A 15,212-nucleotide genomic window follows, 5' to 3' on the forward strand; every position below is an offset into this window, starting at 1 on the left:
CTGGAGCCCCGTTCACAACCTAAGCAGAACGCAACCCGCATTTGCGCGTTGCGATTTGCCGCTTCTGCGCATGCGCTTGACGTCATTTTGCGCGTATGTGCATGCACAAGCGGCCAAACCCGGAAGTGACCCGTTCCGTTACTTCCAGGTCGCAGCAGGACGCAACCTGAAAACGTTCAACCTGAAGCAAACGCAACATGAGGTATGACTGTAGTTTGTTTAGCTTATATGTAAATCCGGCATTGGCTGTGGCTGACTGATATGGGAGAGACATGTTTTCTTGTAGATGAAGGCCTCTGGTTGTGCTGCTGAAGATGCAAGTGGGCCCAATTCAGATGCGTTTCTTCTCTCTGTGCTCCTCCCAGCAGTCCTTCCTCCTCTAGTCATTGCTGTGGATGCACAACCTGACTGTCGGTTTGCAGCCCAGACGCGGTTTCACGCCACTTCAGAAGTGCCAAGAAAGGGGATGGATGGCGATGAACGACTCTTCATTGCTGCCTCTATGGTCCTCCGCGGCCAATCAAAGAGAAGGCGGGGCTCTCAGGGGCTTCACTCGCCCGCTCATTGGAGAAGCAAACCAAATCTCTGACTGATTGGCTAAGAGTAAGTCGAAAGTGGGTGGGCCCAGTTGGGATTCCTTTCTTGGGATTGGCCGGGGTGGGCTTTCCCCCTCCCCCCCAGGCCTGTTATTGCTCAAATCCTTTCAAGACGGGAAGAGGCCCGGGCGGGCTCTGCTTTCCTTATACGATGATTGGTCGAGGCGCGTCACGTGCTGGGGGCGGGCGCTGAAAAGAGTCTCGCTCGACCCGAAGGAAGACTGAGGCTCCCGGGCTTGCGTTGAGGCGGGTATTGCCGAGAGGCGGGTTGGCTGCGCCGCGGTAGGTGGGAGATATATGGGGGGGGGTTTCCTGAGGGGAGGCTGGGGAGGCCCTTTGCCGTGAGGAGGTCGGGGGGGGGCGGCTGAGGGCCGAGCTGTCTCCCTGAGGCAGCGAAGGGGCGCCTCGCCTGCCATACCTTGCACGTAGAAAGCTAGCATGTCAGGCAACCAGGCTCGAACCCCCTTTCCTAATGTTTTCCAAGACGGTTAGTCGTGTTGCATCAGAAGCAGTGTGTGTGTGTGTGTGTGTGTGGTTATAGTGTGGTATATAAATTCAATTATTATTATTATTATTATTATTATTAGGCACCTTGAAGGTTGACACATTACGGACCACTGAGTATTTTTTCGAACCCACGAAATAAAGCTTTCTATTTATTTATTTTTTATAAAAATTTTATTGGTTTTTCACAATTTATATAAACACAAACAATATACAATACAAACAAACAAACACATAAACAAACATGTATAATTTCAAATCCTTTTTTCTTAAACCTTACTTCACCGACTTCTCCGTACCTCCCCTTTCTGCATTCCAATTTCCAAATTTGTTTCAGCAAATCCTCCCCCTTGATTTTATCTAATTTTTCCCTTATTCTTTTCTTTTACTTAATCTTTTACAGCTGTAGTCTTTTTTCTATAACCTCAACATTTTAGCACTCATTAATTTTACAATATTTCTTAAGATAAATTTTGAATTTCTTCCAATCTTCTTCTGCCGTCTCTTTCCCCTGGTCTCGGATTCTGCCAGTCATTTCAGCCAATCCCATATAGTCTATCACCTTCATCTGCCATTCTTCCAGAGTGGGTAAATCCTGTGTCTTCCAATACTTTGCGATGAGAATTCTTGCTGCTGTAGTAGCATACATAAAAAAAGTCCTGTCCTCCTTTAGCACCAATTGGCCGACAATATGCTTTCTATATACTTGCCAGGACTCTTGTTGTTTGTCCTTGCCAGGATGCTAGATTTCTGCATGCAGGGAGCCTTCTCCCTGCTCACCACTTCCCTTGGCAGCGCCCATGCATTGTCTAAAGTGGCACAGCTCAGGTGTGAGTTTACCAGTTCGGTGAGCGCTAGGCCTCGGATGTTGCTGAGCTGCAAGCTTGATGTACTAATGAAACTTCAGCAAGAACTAGCTTCATGTATGATCCTCTAACCTGGACCTTGCCAGCGTTATCCAAGGCTCTCCTCTGAGGGAGGTGTGGAGGGTGGTGATATGAGAACAGGCCTTCTCAGAAGTGGCTGCCTGCCTATGGGATGTTTCCCCCAGGGAGGCATGCCTGGCGCCATCACTGTCTGTGTTTAGGCGTTGAGCAAAAACGTTCTCATTCACCTAGGCTTAAGGGAATCAAGTGGTAAATGGAAGTGATTAGGGTGCCTTTGGAGCTAAAGGGCAGGTTTAAATGCTTCAGATAAATCCCGGGATATCGCTGCTAAACTGGAGAGTGCAATGAGCTGAATTAGTGTGCAGAAGGGTAAAAAACTTAACCTGTAGACAAAGGCAGAGACAGATAAGCATTGGATCTATTCAGTCAAACAACTTTCCCCAGACCCCTGCCGCAGATTGCATCAGGCTCTTTCCCTTTGTTCATACACACAAGTTCATGTTAGTTCCTAAACTGTCCATGAAGGTGTATAGAGGAACTCGTGTGGTGCAGCAGTTGTCACCAAACTCCCAGGAATGGGAGTTGGCAATGCCATGAAAGGTTTTGTGTAGCTCCGTGTTGTTGGGAAAAGAATGTGGGAAGAAATGGAGTAGAAACTCTGGCAGGGAAGCTTACAGGTTATTCCTGGAATGTAGGAAGCAAGGAGAAGATACTCAAATGCCACAAAATGTAATGTGTTATTTTTTCCCCTTCTCTGCTTAGGAACAGGGAACTAGAGGAAAGGCTTGTCCACCTGCCTCAGCTGGAATAGTTCCTAAAGTTCCTAATGCCACTGCCGGTGGCTCTGCAGTCCCGCCTGGCCAGGCGAGGGCTCTTGAAGCATGTAGAGCCTGGTAAGTATAGAGGTATCCTTGGTTAGCTAGAGCAGGGGTCAGGAACATTTTTCATCCATGGGCCGGTCCACTGTCCCTCAGACCTTGTTGGGGGCTGGACTATTTTTTTGGGGTGGGGGAATGAATGAATTCCTATGCCCCACAAATAACCCAGAGATGCATTTTAAATAAACACACACATTCTACTCATGTAAAAACACGCTGATTCCTAGACCGTCCATGGGCCGGATTGAGAAGGCGATTGGGCCACATCTGGCCCATGAGCCTTAGGTTGCCTACCCGAGCTAGAGGATGCTTGTCTAGGCTTTGCATAAAGGAACAGAACAGAACAGAACAGTTCATCTCAAATAATCTGGCTCATGAGGCTTTACTACATCTTGCCCACATATTTTTTCCAAGCCTAATCCCGTTTTCTTCGGGACCTCTCTTCTGTCAGAGCCAGAGGAAGAAATTATCGCAGAAGATTATGATGACGACCACATCGATTACGAAGCTACCAGGATTGAGAACCTGCCACCGAACTGGTACAAAGTCCTCGACCCTGCCTGGTAAGAGGTGTGGTGGGGAATCTCAGGTTCAGAGCTTGAATATGGCTCTCTAAGTCATGCCTCTGCCTCCCCAAGCTACACTCCTCCCCAGCCCTTATGCCTGTAATGTTGCCTCCTCCTTGCCTCTAGCCTGTCTGCTACTGCTTACTACCCCAGGAAGGTTGTCAGTGAAAAAGGTTCCCCACCTCTTGATAAAAGGATAGCATGTCTTCAGCAGTGTTAGAAACTGAGATATGACAGCTAGGAGGCAAACAGTACCTTAAGCCAAGGTTATGGGTACAGCAACGGAATGTCCAGGCATGCTTTTTTATAACAAGAATACAAAAGCTGAAAATGAACAAACTGCAGCTAAAATATTATGTTCATTTTTCTCATGGTCTAGTCCAGGGGTCTGCAACCTTTAAGACAAAAAGAGCCACTTGGACCCGTTTCCGAAGAAAAACAACAACCTGGGAGCCGCAAAACCATTGTGGCATTTAAAGTATGCGCGCCGCTGCCCTCTGATCTGACAGCGGGCAGGAAGGTGATGTTGGGATGGTGCGTGACTAACGCACGCACTGCCCCCATGTGACATCACAGCCAGTACAGCGCCCGCCACAGTGGGGAGTGTCGGGGCGCACAATGCGCCTCCTCCCCTCGCTAGTATCCGCCCCGGAGCCGCGGCAAAGGTGTAAAAGAGCCGCATGCGGCTCCGGAGCCGCGGGTTGCAGACCCCTGGACTAGTCCTTTCCCTGCCCACCCACACCCCGTATATTCTTAAGAGGGTCTCTTCTCCAGTCTTCAGAGAGTAGCTGGAAGTGGGGAGGTAGAAAAAGGTCCTCCTTTCCTTCCACTCTGCAGTTTTATTCTGAAATCTTAGGCACTCTTAGGTGCACTACTGCGCCCAGAGCTCAGAAACTGCTTGCGCTAATGTGCCCAGAACAATGGGAGTTTCAAACTCCCAGCACTAGTCAAGCTGTTATATCCTACTAGCCTTGTAATGGTGGTGTGAGGTTATAGTTAATAGTTCTCAATTATGGTTTCAGCTTTCAAGTTTGTGGTGGGAAAAATGTATCTGTTAATCTCATACTCATGATGACTTAATATTTATACAATTTATATACTGACCTTCATCCATAGATCTCCGGGAGGTTCGCAGAATAAAAATACAAGATAAAAATACAAAATACATAACGAAGAAAAGAACAACAAACACACAAACAAAACCTCCCCCCAAATAATAAATCAACAAATAAGTTACAAGCGAACAAACAGAAAGCACAACAGTGTCTGGGAGTCCCATTTACTGCACAGTTATTGAATCTAAATGGGCCCATCAGTGCCTGGATGGAAGACAATTAAGAATCCATTTAATTTGTTCAGAAAGGGGTTGGTGGGTGAGAAGCAAGCCAGGATATTTATTTAGTTAATTTAACTGAAACCCTAGTAGCTTCTTTTCTCTGGGGACACAACGGGAGTGTGTGTCCTGGTAAATGAGAGTAGTTGACTCTCCTGTTCCTGAGATTCTCTGAAGCGAGTGCCAGTGGCCTATGAAATCCTCAAGACAGGCATGAGGAGGCTGTTGGGATTGCAGTTCTAATTAGCCTTCATGGCAAAGGTGGCTGGGGCTGATGGGAGTTGAAGCCAAGTAACATCTGGAGGGCAATAGGTTCCTCATCCCTCTGGGGACAAAACAAAGAGCAGGGTGGCTTATTCATGGTCAGGTAATGCAGGCATTGGTTATGAATGGCAATGGATGAAACCATCTCTCGTCTTCTTTCATAGCGGCCTCCCTTACTATTGGAACGTAAAGACGGATCTGGTTTCGTGGCTGTCGCCCAATGATCCTAGCTCAGTGGTGACCAAAGCAGCTAAGAAACTGAAGAGCAATTTAGGTGAGGCTGCCTTCCTTTGCTTTTGGATTGCATGTGCTGATTTTGAATGATGGGGAGGTGAAGCTAAGGGGGGGAAGGTTTGGGTCTAGCCTTGTGGAAGAGAGAGAAAGCCCCCAGTCCTATGCGATCCGATATTTGGTCACTGGGGTTAATGCATGTCTGATATTATCAAGCACATTTTACATTTCTTATCTGCATTGAGCCATAGGGATATGGTGGACTGTAGTTGTGTTCTATGTTGTAAATCAAGCACTGCTAGGAGTTGTTTCTTTTTGTTTTCCAGTGTATTTCTTATCAATTAAAAAATTGGTGTGGCACGAGCAATTTTTTATTCTGAAAGTGTGGCCCAGAGAAAAAAGTTTGAGAACCACCGAGTTAATCTCTGCACCAGCAGATAACGCTTTATCTCTAAGACGTGAAAAACTTTGTCTGCTGATCTCTGCACATTAAGTTGCAGTTAAAGACACAGGAGCAAGCCAAGCTGACTTTCGTGATCAGTTGGCAACTCCATAAATCTAGTGTCTAAGAGAGTGCGGGGAGAGGGGATTTCTGCTTTGATAGCAATGTGTGTTTGGAAGGCTGATGAGGACTCTTAAGTGGATTTTGGACCTCTGGACTGGTTTTGGGTGGCCTAGCTCAGCACATCCTGACTTAATCCACCTTCCAGAGATTTCCGAGACGTGGCAAATGGCAATTTTGATACATGCTGGAGAATTCTCAAAGCCCAGCAACAAATCCAGTTGTGACTTTACCATGTAAAAAAGGTCCAGGTCTGGGCCGAGAGGAAGCTAAATTTGAGTACTGTAATGCAAGCTTCATGCATCTCCCCCAGATGCCGAGGAGAAAATGGAGCACTCCTTGCATGAGAAGGTGGAGCGGGAAGAGCTGAAGGAGCGCCGCTACCACAGACGGGAGGAGCTGGCCCCCTACCCCAAGAGCAAGAAGCGTAAGGGCCACTCCCCACCGTGGGACCCTGCCACCAGAAGGATTTCCCAAGGGCTTGAGGGAGGGCTCCTGAGATCTGTTTGCCAATGGGGAAGGGGGAGCATGGGAAGTGTGGGCGGTGGCCAAACTCCTGCATTCTTCTTGTCTGTCTTCCACAGCAAGCCGGAAGGATGAAGAACTTGACCCCATGGACCCCAGCGCTTACTCGGATGCTCCCCGGTGAGTCTGCTGAGAATGGGAGGGTGGGGAGCTCAGCAGTGCAGCTCCAGGAGATGCCCCTTAAGCTGGGCACAGCAGCTGAACCCCTCCCCCCCCCACGAAGGTAGACTGGGGCACCACAGGCATGGGCAGAGGTCTCTGGTTCACTGGCAGAGCTTGTGCTTTGCAAGCTGGAGGTCTTGGATTCAGCCTTCAGCGCCAGGGCATGTTGAATTTTTCAGCTATCAAATTCGAAAAGCGAAGGGTGCTAAAAAGCTGTAACATGGCTTGGGAAGTCAAGAGGTATTTTGGCTAAATGAGTACCATTTAGTTTTCCTTGGTATGTAAAATTGCAGCGAAATCGTTAAAAAGAGCTTTCAGTGTTCACAAGCCTGTCCCCTCTGCACTTCCTGCTGCCTGTTGCAGTCCTCTTAACCAGTGAGGAACCCTCCACCCCAGCCCAATGCTGCTAAGAGCAATTGGACCACCACTGCAGACAAATCTTGGAGCATGAGAAACGGATGCTTTAAAGCACTATTCCCAGAATAAGTACTTAAAATGTTGCCCTCAGAGGCAGAGTTGTGAAGCTTCCATTGGATAATCACATTTGCAGAGTTTAACTTGGTTTTTGCATAATCTCACAATGAAGTTGTTCTAGCCGTGGGAAGGAACAAAAAAGAGAACGTTACAGAGCAGTAAAAAACCCAATCCTGGAAAACCTTTTTCAGCCACTTCTTTGCCTTCTAAGGTTGTAGCAGCCGTTGCCCATAAACCAAGAAGCATATTTTTTACTCATCAGGAGCTAGAAACTTACTTTTTAAAAGCTGTTTCTGGGAAGCCTAATTCTGTCTCCAAAATTACTGACCTCTTATGACATTGGGCAGCACACACAAGAAACCTGAATGTTGCTTCTGTACATTGTTCATAGAAGTGTGATGGTATTTTTAAGGTGTCTTCACTCACTTAGAGAGATTCGAATCCTTATCTTAAAGTGAAATCTAGGAAATGAGAAGCAGGGGCACAGGTGTATTGCCATCCAGGCAGGGAAACTGAGGCAAAACGGGGGCTACGTGTCAGGGAAGCTATAACGGAGAACAGGCCGAGCGTGAGGTGTGGCTGGCTAACATTGTTTCTGACATCCCTGCTCTTTCCCATTCTAGGGGAACCTGGTCCACTGGGCTGCCCAAACGAAACGAAGCCAAGACTGGCGCAGATACCACGGCAGCTGGCCCACTCTTCCAGCAGCGCCCCTACCCAAGCCCTGGCGCAGTTTTGCGCGCCAATGCAGAAGCTTCGCGGGCCAAGCAGCAGGACTGAGATGCTCATTTTTCCCTTCCCTAATGTATTTGATAATAAAGCTAGAGGAAAACAAGTGCCGCAAGTGGCTATGCTGTGTATCGTAATAACGGAACTCGCTGTGCACAGAAGAGACTCCATCCAGGGAGCTGGGGGAACCTGCAGCCTTTCAGGCATTGGGAGTCCAGCTCTTGCCAGTGTGGTGTAGTGGTTAAGAGCGGTAGACTCGTAATCTGGTGAACTGGGTTCACTTCCCCGCTCCTCCACATGCAGCTGCTGGGTGACCTTGGGCCAGTCACACTTCTTTGAAGTCTCTCAGCCCCACTCACCTCACAGAGTGTTTGTTGTGGGGGAGGAAGGGAAAGGAGATTGTGAGCCGCCTTGAGACTCCTTAGGGTAGTGATAAAGCGGGATATCAAATCCAAACTTCTCTTCTTCTTCCATCAGCATGGCCAATTGCCATCTGGGATGAGGGGAGCTGTGGCCCAGCAATCTCTAGAAGGCTACAAGTTCCCAATCCCCGCTCTATGGCAATATCTGTCTCTCCTGTGTTGGGCCAGCAGGGGCAGTACTGCATTGCAAGTGAACACAGAAAGGATACTCTCCTGTTCTGCTGTACTCCTTCGCTGCTTTCTTGAGGCATTGGGTCCGCTGTGTCTGACTCAATTTCCTCTTGTAATGTTTGAAGTCTACAAAAAGCAGCTGTGATGTCATCAGGCCCCAGGAGTGGCTTTCTATACCTGTAGGGAGCTACAAGTCTAGAAAGACACGTTTACCTGTCTGTAAGCCTTCTAGAGTTGTCGGTGTCTCTGCCATGCTTTCTCACTGCTGTATATGAGCATCATGGGAACACTGTCCCATAAGGAAAATAACTTCTGCCATCTCCTCAAGCTGATCCCATCCTTTACGTTGGTCAGGAAGGGTTGGAGAACTCAAGGCAGCAGAGCCCAGCTTCAGCCACACCATGTATCACCTTGACGTGTTCCAGGTAGAAAATGTACATCACAAAAGCCATATCCATTTGCCCAGAGCCAGCAGCCATGGCATGGAGCAATTTGTAAATGACAACTCCACATCTAGCTTGTTTGCTTACAAATATGTATTAGTTTCTACAATATTAAAGAAGTGTTGGAAAAGCATTGTCAGTACTAAAAATATAATGCGTTTGCTCCAAGCGCAGATCTCTTTAAGCAATGATTTTCTCATAATACTGAGTTACACATGATGCTACAGCGCCACTCTGATGGAGGGGATGAACGAGGACTGTAGGTTCCACCTGGGCACCATCCCACTTGGTTTAGCGACAACAAAAAATGAGGCACACATGAGGTGGCAACCTAAGCGAAATGCGTGGATAGGTGCCCTGCCCTCACATTAGCTTCTACTCTGTTCCCAACCTTGGAAACAGCCCAAGCATCTTTGCCCTTTTCCAACTTTAATCCCTCTGACTCACCAAGCCTGAATTTAACTCTGGCCAATCAATGTGCAGGCCATACTTTTAAATAATTGCTAAGCAGCCAAAATCCGAGGACTGGAATTAGGACTTGGTGGGACTGTTTTGGCTTTTACTTTCCTGCAATGGGGTGAAACAAAACAAAAGAAGTTTGGGCACAAATTATAATCTGGCACTGTTCTTCAAAGAAAACAAATCCCCCATGTGCAGCTGAATGCAACAAGTATTGGCATGTATGCCGCCCCCCAACAAACAGGATTCTGTCCCAAAGCGTTCAGGTGCTCAGCTATTTAGTCACAGGCCCTGACTGCACTATATATTTAACTCGGTATTATACCACTTTAAACAGCCATTTCTTCCACAAAAGATTCCCAGGAAGTGTGGTTTGTTGGGGGGGGTTAGAGTTGTTAGGAGACCCCGCCCTCAATTCCCCTTGAAGCTACAGTTCCCAGGGTTCCCTGGGAATAAGGATTGTCACACCACTGGGAATTGTAGTTCAGTGAGGGGGGATAGGCACCCTTAACAAGCTACAGTTCCCAAGATTCTTTGGGGAAGCCATGAGGACTTAAAGTGGTATGGTACATATTTAAATGTACAGCACAGAAGGGGCCACAAAGTGCATAGTAATAACATCTAATACATGCTTGCATGAACTGTCCTTCACTGACTGACAACTACCGATCTGGTGAACTGAGATCTGTGATAGCCATGAAAATGGAAGACAGCTGTGCTGGTCCCTTGGCCATGGTGAAGAATCCCCAATCACAGCAACATTATCAGGACCAATCAAAACATCACAAAGTTGTGAGCAAGCTTTTGAGTTCTCCAGAAAAAACACTGCTAGGCTGGATGTTGAACAAACACCGGGGTAAGGCAGGGGGTGCAAATGAGAGAGACCTGCTCTGGTTGCCGCAAACTGCAGTTTGTAAGATTCTTCATGCTGGAGAAGTTCTGTAAACACAACTGACTCAGCCTCTCTAGGTAAAAGTTGGACTGGAAGATTCCCCCAGGGCTACTAAGATGTAGATGCAATAATGGCTGCTCCCCCCTTTTTCAAAGATTCATTTCATGAAGCAGCTACTCCGTGCAACTGTGATGGTTCAGTTACACGTGGCAAATTGCTGCCTGACGTCACAAGCATCAAGCGTGAGCCGGGCCTAAAAGCAGCCTGTAGCCCTGCCAGCTGTTGGACTCCGACTCCCAACAGCCACAGTCAGCAACCGTCAGGAATGATGGGAGTTGCAGTCCCAAACCTCTGGAGGTCTTACAGGTTGGCAATAGGTGCCTGAAAGAAAAGCCACTGTCAATGGAAAGCACATAACGTCACGAATCCATGCTGATCTGATGCCAGGAAGAGCAGAGTGACCAAAGAGCTGCCATCGCCAGGGTGGTCCCACCATCCTTGTAAACACAATGAGGCTGTGAACTCGCCAGCTCCTTGGAAGCGTCAGAACGAAATCTAAAACCTGGACCTCTTCAGCCTGGGGAGGTGCAGAGCTACTGAGGTCTTGCAAGTTGTTCCCTCTGGCGCATTAAGATCCTTTTTCTTTAGCCAAGATCCTGGAAGAAAGCATGAAAATATAATGGTTGAGCTAAAAGGATATAATGGGCACTCACACCCTTGAGAGAAAATGGAAGTGTGCGCCATTCATTCTTTGTTATATGCTGTTGAACAAACCAAAACAGACTCTGAGCTACACGTTGTTCTATAATCGTAAAGGCTGACACAGACCTTCCATGTGTCCCTATTTCTGGACCGTTCCAGATTTACAGAAGCTATCCGGGTTTCTGATTTATCATGGAATAATAATAATAATAATAATAATAATAATAATAATAATAATAATAATTTATTTATACCTCGCCTATCTGGCTGGGTTTCCCCAGCCACTCTGGGCGGCTCCCAATCGAGTGTTAAAAACAATACAGCATTAAATATTAAAAACTTCCCTAAACAGGGCTGCCTTCAGATGTCTTTTAAAGATAAGATAGCTACTTATTTCCTGCTTTTCCTTAGGACGTCCCTATTTACATTGGAGAAATGTTGGAGAGTATGGAGTTACCCTTGAGCCAAAGAGATAAGTAACTATACAACCTTTAGAAGACATCTAAAGCCAGCCCTGTATAGGGAAGTGGTTTTTAAAAAATGTTTAATGCTTTATTATGTTTTTATATATGTTGGAAGCTGCCTAGAGCAGCTGAGGCAACCCAGTTGGATAGGTGGGGTATTAATGATGATGATGATGATGATTGAATAGGACATTGTTGGAGGGTATGTTGACACTGAGTGCAGAATTCAGCACTCTCAGCATTGCAGCTTTCATTTACAAAAGATAGGGTTGACAATATGTGGTGACATTGTTTGGTGACATTAAAATGCATCTGATCAAAGCACTGAGTAGGCTTATCAGTAGCCAGGGCCAGAGTTTTAGCCCCTGGTTAATCCTGTTCTATGGCATCAAGAGAAAAGAAGCAAAAAAAAAATATTTCAGGGGTGTGTGTGTGTGATAGGGGCTTTGGGGTGTATGTGAAAGGACTTGTGTGCTTGGTATTGTGCTCACCAAATTCCCAGGCTTTGCATGTGCTCAGAAGTACCCTGTTCCTTCACTCAGATATATGCCTGCCTGCCCATGAGCCACAATATTGCACTTGGCTCTGCTTGATAAGACCTCAAGGTTCTAGTAATAAGAAACCAAAGTACTGATCATATCACCAGCCTGAAACCTGTCCAGCTCTGACCTGTGCCACAAATGCAACTTCCTCCGAAATTCTTTCACCTCCAGCTTAGCAGAGAAAGATGCTGAGCCAAAGATTATGCAATCCAGGAAAGAAAACAACAGGGAAGGCAGGAAGGGTTGATAAGGGAAGTGGGCGGTTCTGAATACTCTCTACTGAAACAAACAAACAAACAAACAAACCCATTGCAACCTGTATAAGTTATGCAATTTAAGTTTAAATTAAGTTGTTAAAGGCACCGCGTGTGTTTTTAAAGCAGAGACAGATTAGATATACTGTACTAAACTAAAATGCCAGTTGAACAAAATGTGCAATTTTTGCATAATGCATTCCCTTCCGCTTCTAATTTCACATGCCCATGTTCTCTTAATCTTTGGAGGTTCCAAAGACTAAAACCTTCCTTTAAAAAGGAGACAGCTGCAGTTCTTAGGACACTGGATTCTGCATCCAACCATTTCTGCACTTGCACACTGCAATTACAGAAACTGACAGAACGGACACAGCCACGAGCACTGGGAAACATCGGTAGCTATTTTTTACTGCAGCAAACCATTTCTAGGCCTTGGGAGGGAGCTGTGTATACTCATCAATCAATCAATCAATCAATCAATCAATCAAACATACACGCCCACACCCAAACTAGGATATTTCAAATTCTGCACTCATAGGAATGTAGGAAATTGCCTTATACCAAGTCAGATAATTAATCCAACTCACTCCTGTTTACACTGCGTTTAAAGTTTAGTGTCAAAGTGAACTGAGATCCATAGAGCAAATCACACAAAGGCTTAGGCCACACAAACAGCAGACAAGGCAGTAGCCGTAATTTCTAAGAACAGCATCTCCAAGGATCAGGCCAAAGCTTATCTGGTCCACCATCTCCCTTCCCACAGCAGCCAATAAGATGCCTCTGGAAAGCCCATGAAGAGGACATGGGCTTCCCAGCGCTCTTCAGCTGCAACTGTTCTCCTGCAAGTGAAAGTCAGAGCCATGGTGGTATATAGACACCTACCTCTGGTTTGTAGCCAATTTATTGTTTTTAGATGGTAGTTCATTTTCCTTTGAGATTGTGAGGTGCCCCAGAGCTAAATATCTTTAAAATATATATATGTGGCAGGTAGAATAAATATTCCCAGACTATGTTACTAAGAGAGAGAGATTGACTCATTGCAATCAATTATTTCTTTTTTTTAAAGTCCCTTCACATGCAAAACTTGGAACAGCAGGAGTTGCTTTCTACAGAGTCAGACCATCCAAGTCTTGTCTGCTGTGGCTGGAACTGGCTCTCTCCCCCATCCTCCCACCAGGTTCTCAGACAGGAATCTCTCAGCCCTACTTAGAATAGAAACACAGAATTGAAAGGGACCCCAAGGGTCAACTTTGCCAACCCCCCAAAGCAGGAATCTCAACAGGCAGTCTCCCATCCCATTTGAAACCACGCTGGACCCTGCTTAGCTTTGCAAATGTGCTAGCAGCTTTATTAATCTGTCTCGAGAATACAGGGACTGATACCAGACTCTTATGTGTGCATGTGCTCTTCTGCTAAGCTGGGGGAAGACTAGGCTACCAACTCTCTCAGACATTTTGTTTTCTGCGTGCAGGGAGGAACGTTCAGCCACACGACTCCCCAACTTGCAGTCTGAAATGGAACATGATGGGTCCCAGGTGAAACTGCATGAGTCCTGGGAGCCTTTTGCATTCAGCCCTACGGGTTTGTGCCCTCTGGTGAATGGACCAGAGCCTTCCAACCCGCTGCCCTGTGATCTCTGGGTTGGGTTCCCTCTAATAACATCATGGCCAGCCTTTTCCATGGACATTCCTTATAGCTACAACTAATCCAGAATGCGGCAGCTAGACTGGTGACTGGGAGCGGCTGCCGAGCCCACATAACACTGGTCTTCAAAGACCTACATTGGCTCCCAGTACATTTCCAAGCATAATTCAAAGTGTTGGTGCTGACCTTTAAAGCCCTAAACGGCCTCGGTCCAGTATACTTGAAGTATACCTCCATCGTTCTACCTGGACACTGAGGTCCAGCGCCAAGGGCCTTCTGGCGGTTCCCTCACTGTGAGAAGCCAAGTTACAGGGAACCCAGGCAGAGGGCCTTCTCGGTAGTGGCACCCACCCTGTAGAATGCCCTCCCACCAGATGTCAAAGAGAACAACAACTACCAAACTTTTAGAAGACATCTGAAGGCAGCCCTGTTTAGGGAAACTTTTAATGTCTGATGTAGTACTGTATTTTAATATTTGGTTGGAAGCTGCCCAGAGTGGCTGGGGAAGCCCAGCCAGATGGGCGGGGTATAAATAATAAATTATTATTATAATTATAGCTCAGCTATGTTCTGACACCCAGAAACCTCGCCTTCTCTACCTCATCAAACCCTGCCCCACTTAAACATTGCTCAAGGTCCTTCTCCACCTGGTTGGGTCCTTTTACGTACCATGCCCTATCCTGCAACTGCTTACTCCGTGGGATGTGTTAGTAGGCTGACCCTGTATCCACTTCGTTAGAAGCAGGCGGGGCTTAGCAAAGTGTAGGAATGATTGCTGGGTGTGGAGCACACTCCGACCCACGGGCGGCCTCCCCCCCCCCCAATAAAGCCACAGCTGTCTGAACATCTTGCCCTCTAACCTTTTGCTCTCTTAGTAGTCTGCCGTGCCCTGTCTGTGACCTTTGTCTCCTATGTCATACATTGTGCAAGGGGGAAATGACGCAGTGGAAACAGGTGCCAAAATAACTTTGTGCCACCCCTCGATCTCGGGATTGGAAGATGTGTAAAGGTCACAGTCCAAAATGTATCTGCTGGTTTTGCATATTGTGCCAATAAAAGGAGCCTCTACAGAGCTAGCTGGCAGCTTGCTTGTGCACAGCTCACCTGCATTACCAACTCCTGCCTCATGTCCTTCACTTCAGCAGAGCACTCATTCCAGCTTCAGTGCACAGGGCTGGCACTACTGCTGGGCAGAGTTAGGCCGCTGGTTTCAGGTGTCATGAAAGCAGGGGCGAAACTAGGCATGATTTCACCCAGGTCAAAGACAGTGTTTGGCACCCCCAGGCACAGGCTGAGAACCTCAATGGCACCCTCTGCAGCAGCCTTTCTCAACCTTGTTTTCCCAGATGTTTTTGGCCTACAACTCACATCATCCCTGACCACTGGTCCTGTGAGCTAGGGATCATGGGAGTTGTAGGCCAAAAACATCTGGGGACCCAAGGTTGAGAACCACAGCGACGTCTGGAGGCTTCACACAGGACAAAAAAAACAAACAGCTATCCCACCCC

General features: G+C 47.0%; 1 protein-coding gene across 1 annotated transcript; it reads left to right on the plus strand.

Annotated features, from left to right (window-relative positions):
* The first annotated feature begins 720 nt into the window (after positions 1–720).
* PQBP1 (polyglutamine binding protein 1) lies at positions 721–7,817 on the plus strand. Its single transcript, XM_083483237.1, has 7 exons — positions 721–878; positions 2,750–2,880; positions 3,317–3,428; positions 5,193–5,302; positions 6,135–6,248; positions 6,406–6,466; positions 7,606–7,817. The coding sequence occupies exons 2-7, from the start codon at positions 2,814–2,816 to the stop codon at positions 7,760–7,762; spliced, it is 621 nt and encodes a 206-aa protein (XP_083339363.1). The 5' UTR covers positions 721–878; positions 2,750–2,813; the 3' UTR covers positions 7,763–7,817.
* Positions 7,818–15,212: the final 7,395 nt, after the last annotated feature.

The sequence above is a fragment of the Podarcis liolepis genome, assembly GCF_965112155.1.
Source record: "Podarcis liolepis genome assembly, chromosome: 17".
Lineage (NCBI taxonomy): Eukaryota > Metazoa > Chordata > Lepidosauria > Squamata > Lacertidae > Podarcis > Podarcis liolepis.

Coding starts and splice junctions, on each gene's coding strand:
- PQBP1 (XM_083483237.1), top strand. CDS start 2,814: ATGCCACTGCCGGTGGCTCTGCAGTCCCGCCTGGCCAGGCGAGGGCTC. Junction 2,881..3,316: donor CTTGAAGCATGTAGAGCCTG/GTAAGTATAGAG, acceptor CTCTTCTGTCAG/AGCCAGAGGAAGAAATTATC. Junction 6,467..7,605: donor GCTTACTCGGATGCTCCCCG/GTGAGTCTGCTG, acceptor TTCCCATTCTAG/GGGAACCTGGTCCACTGGGC.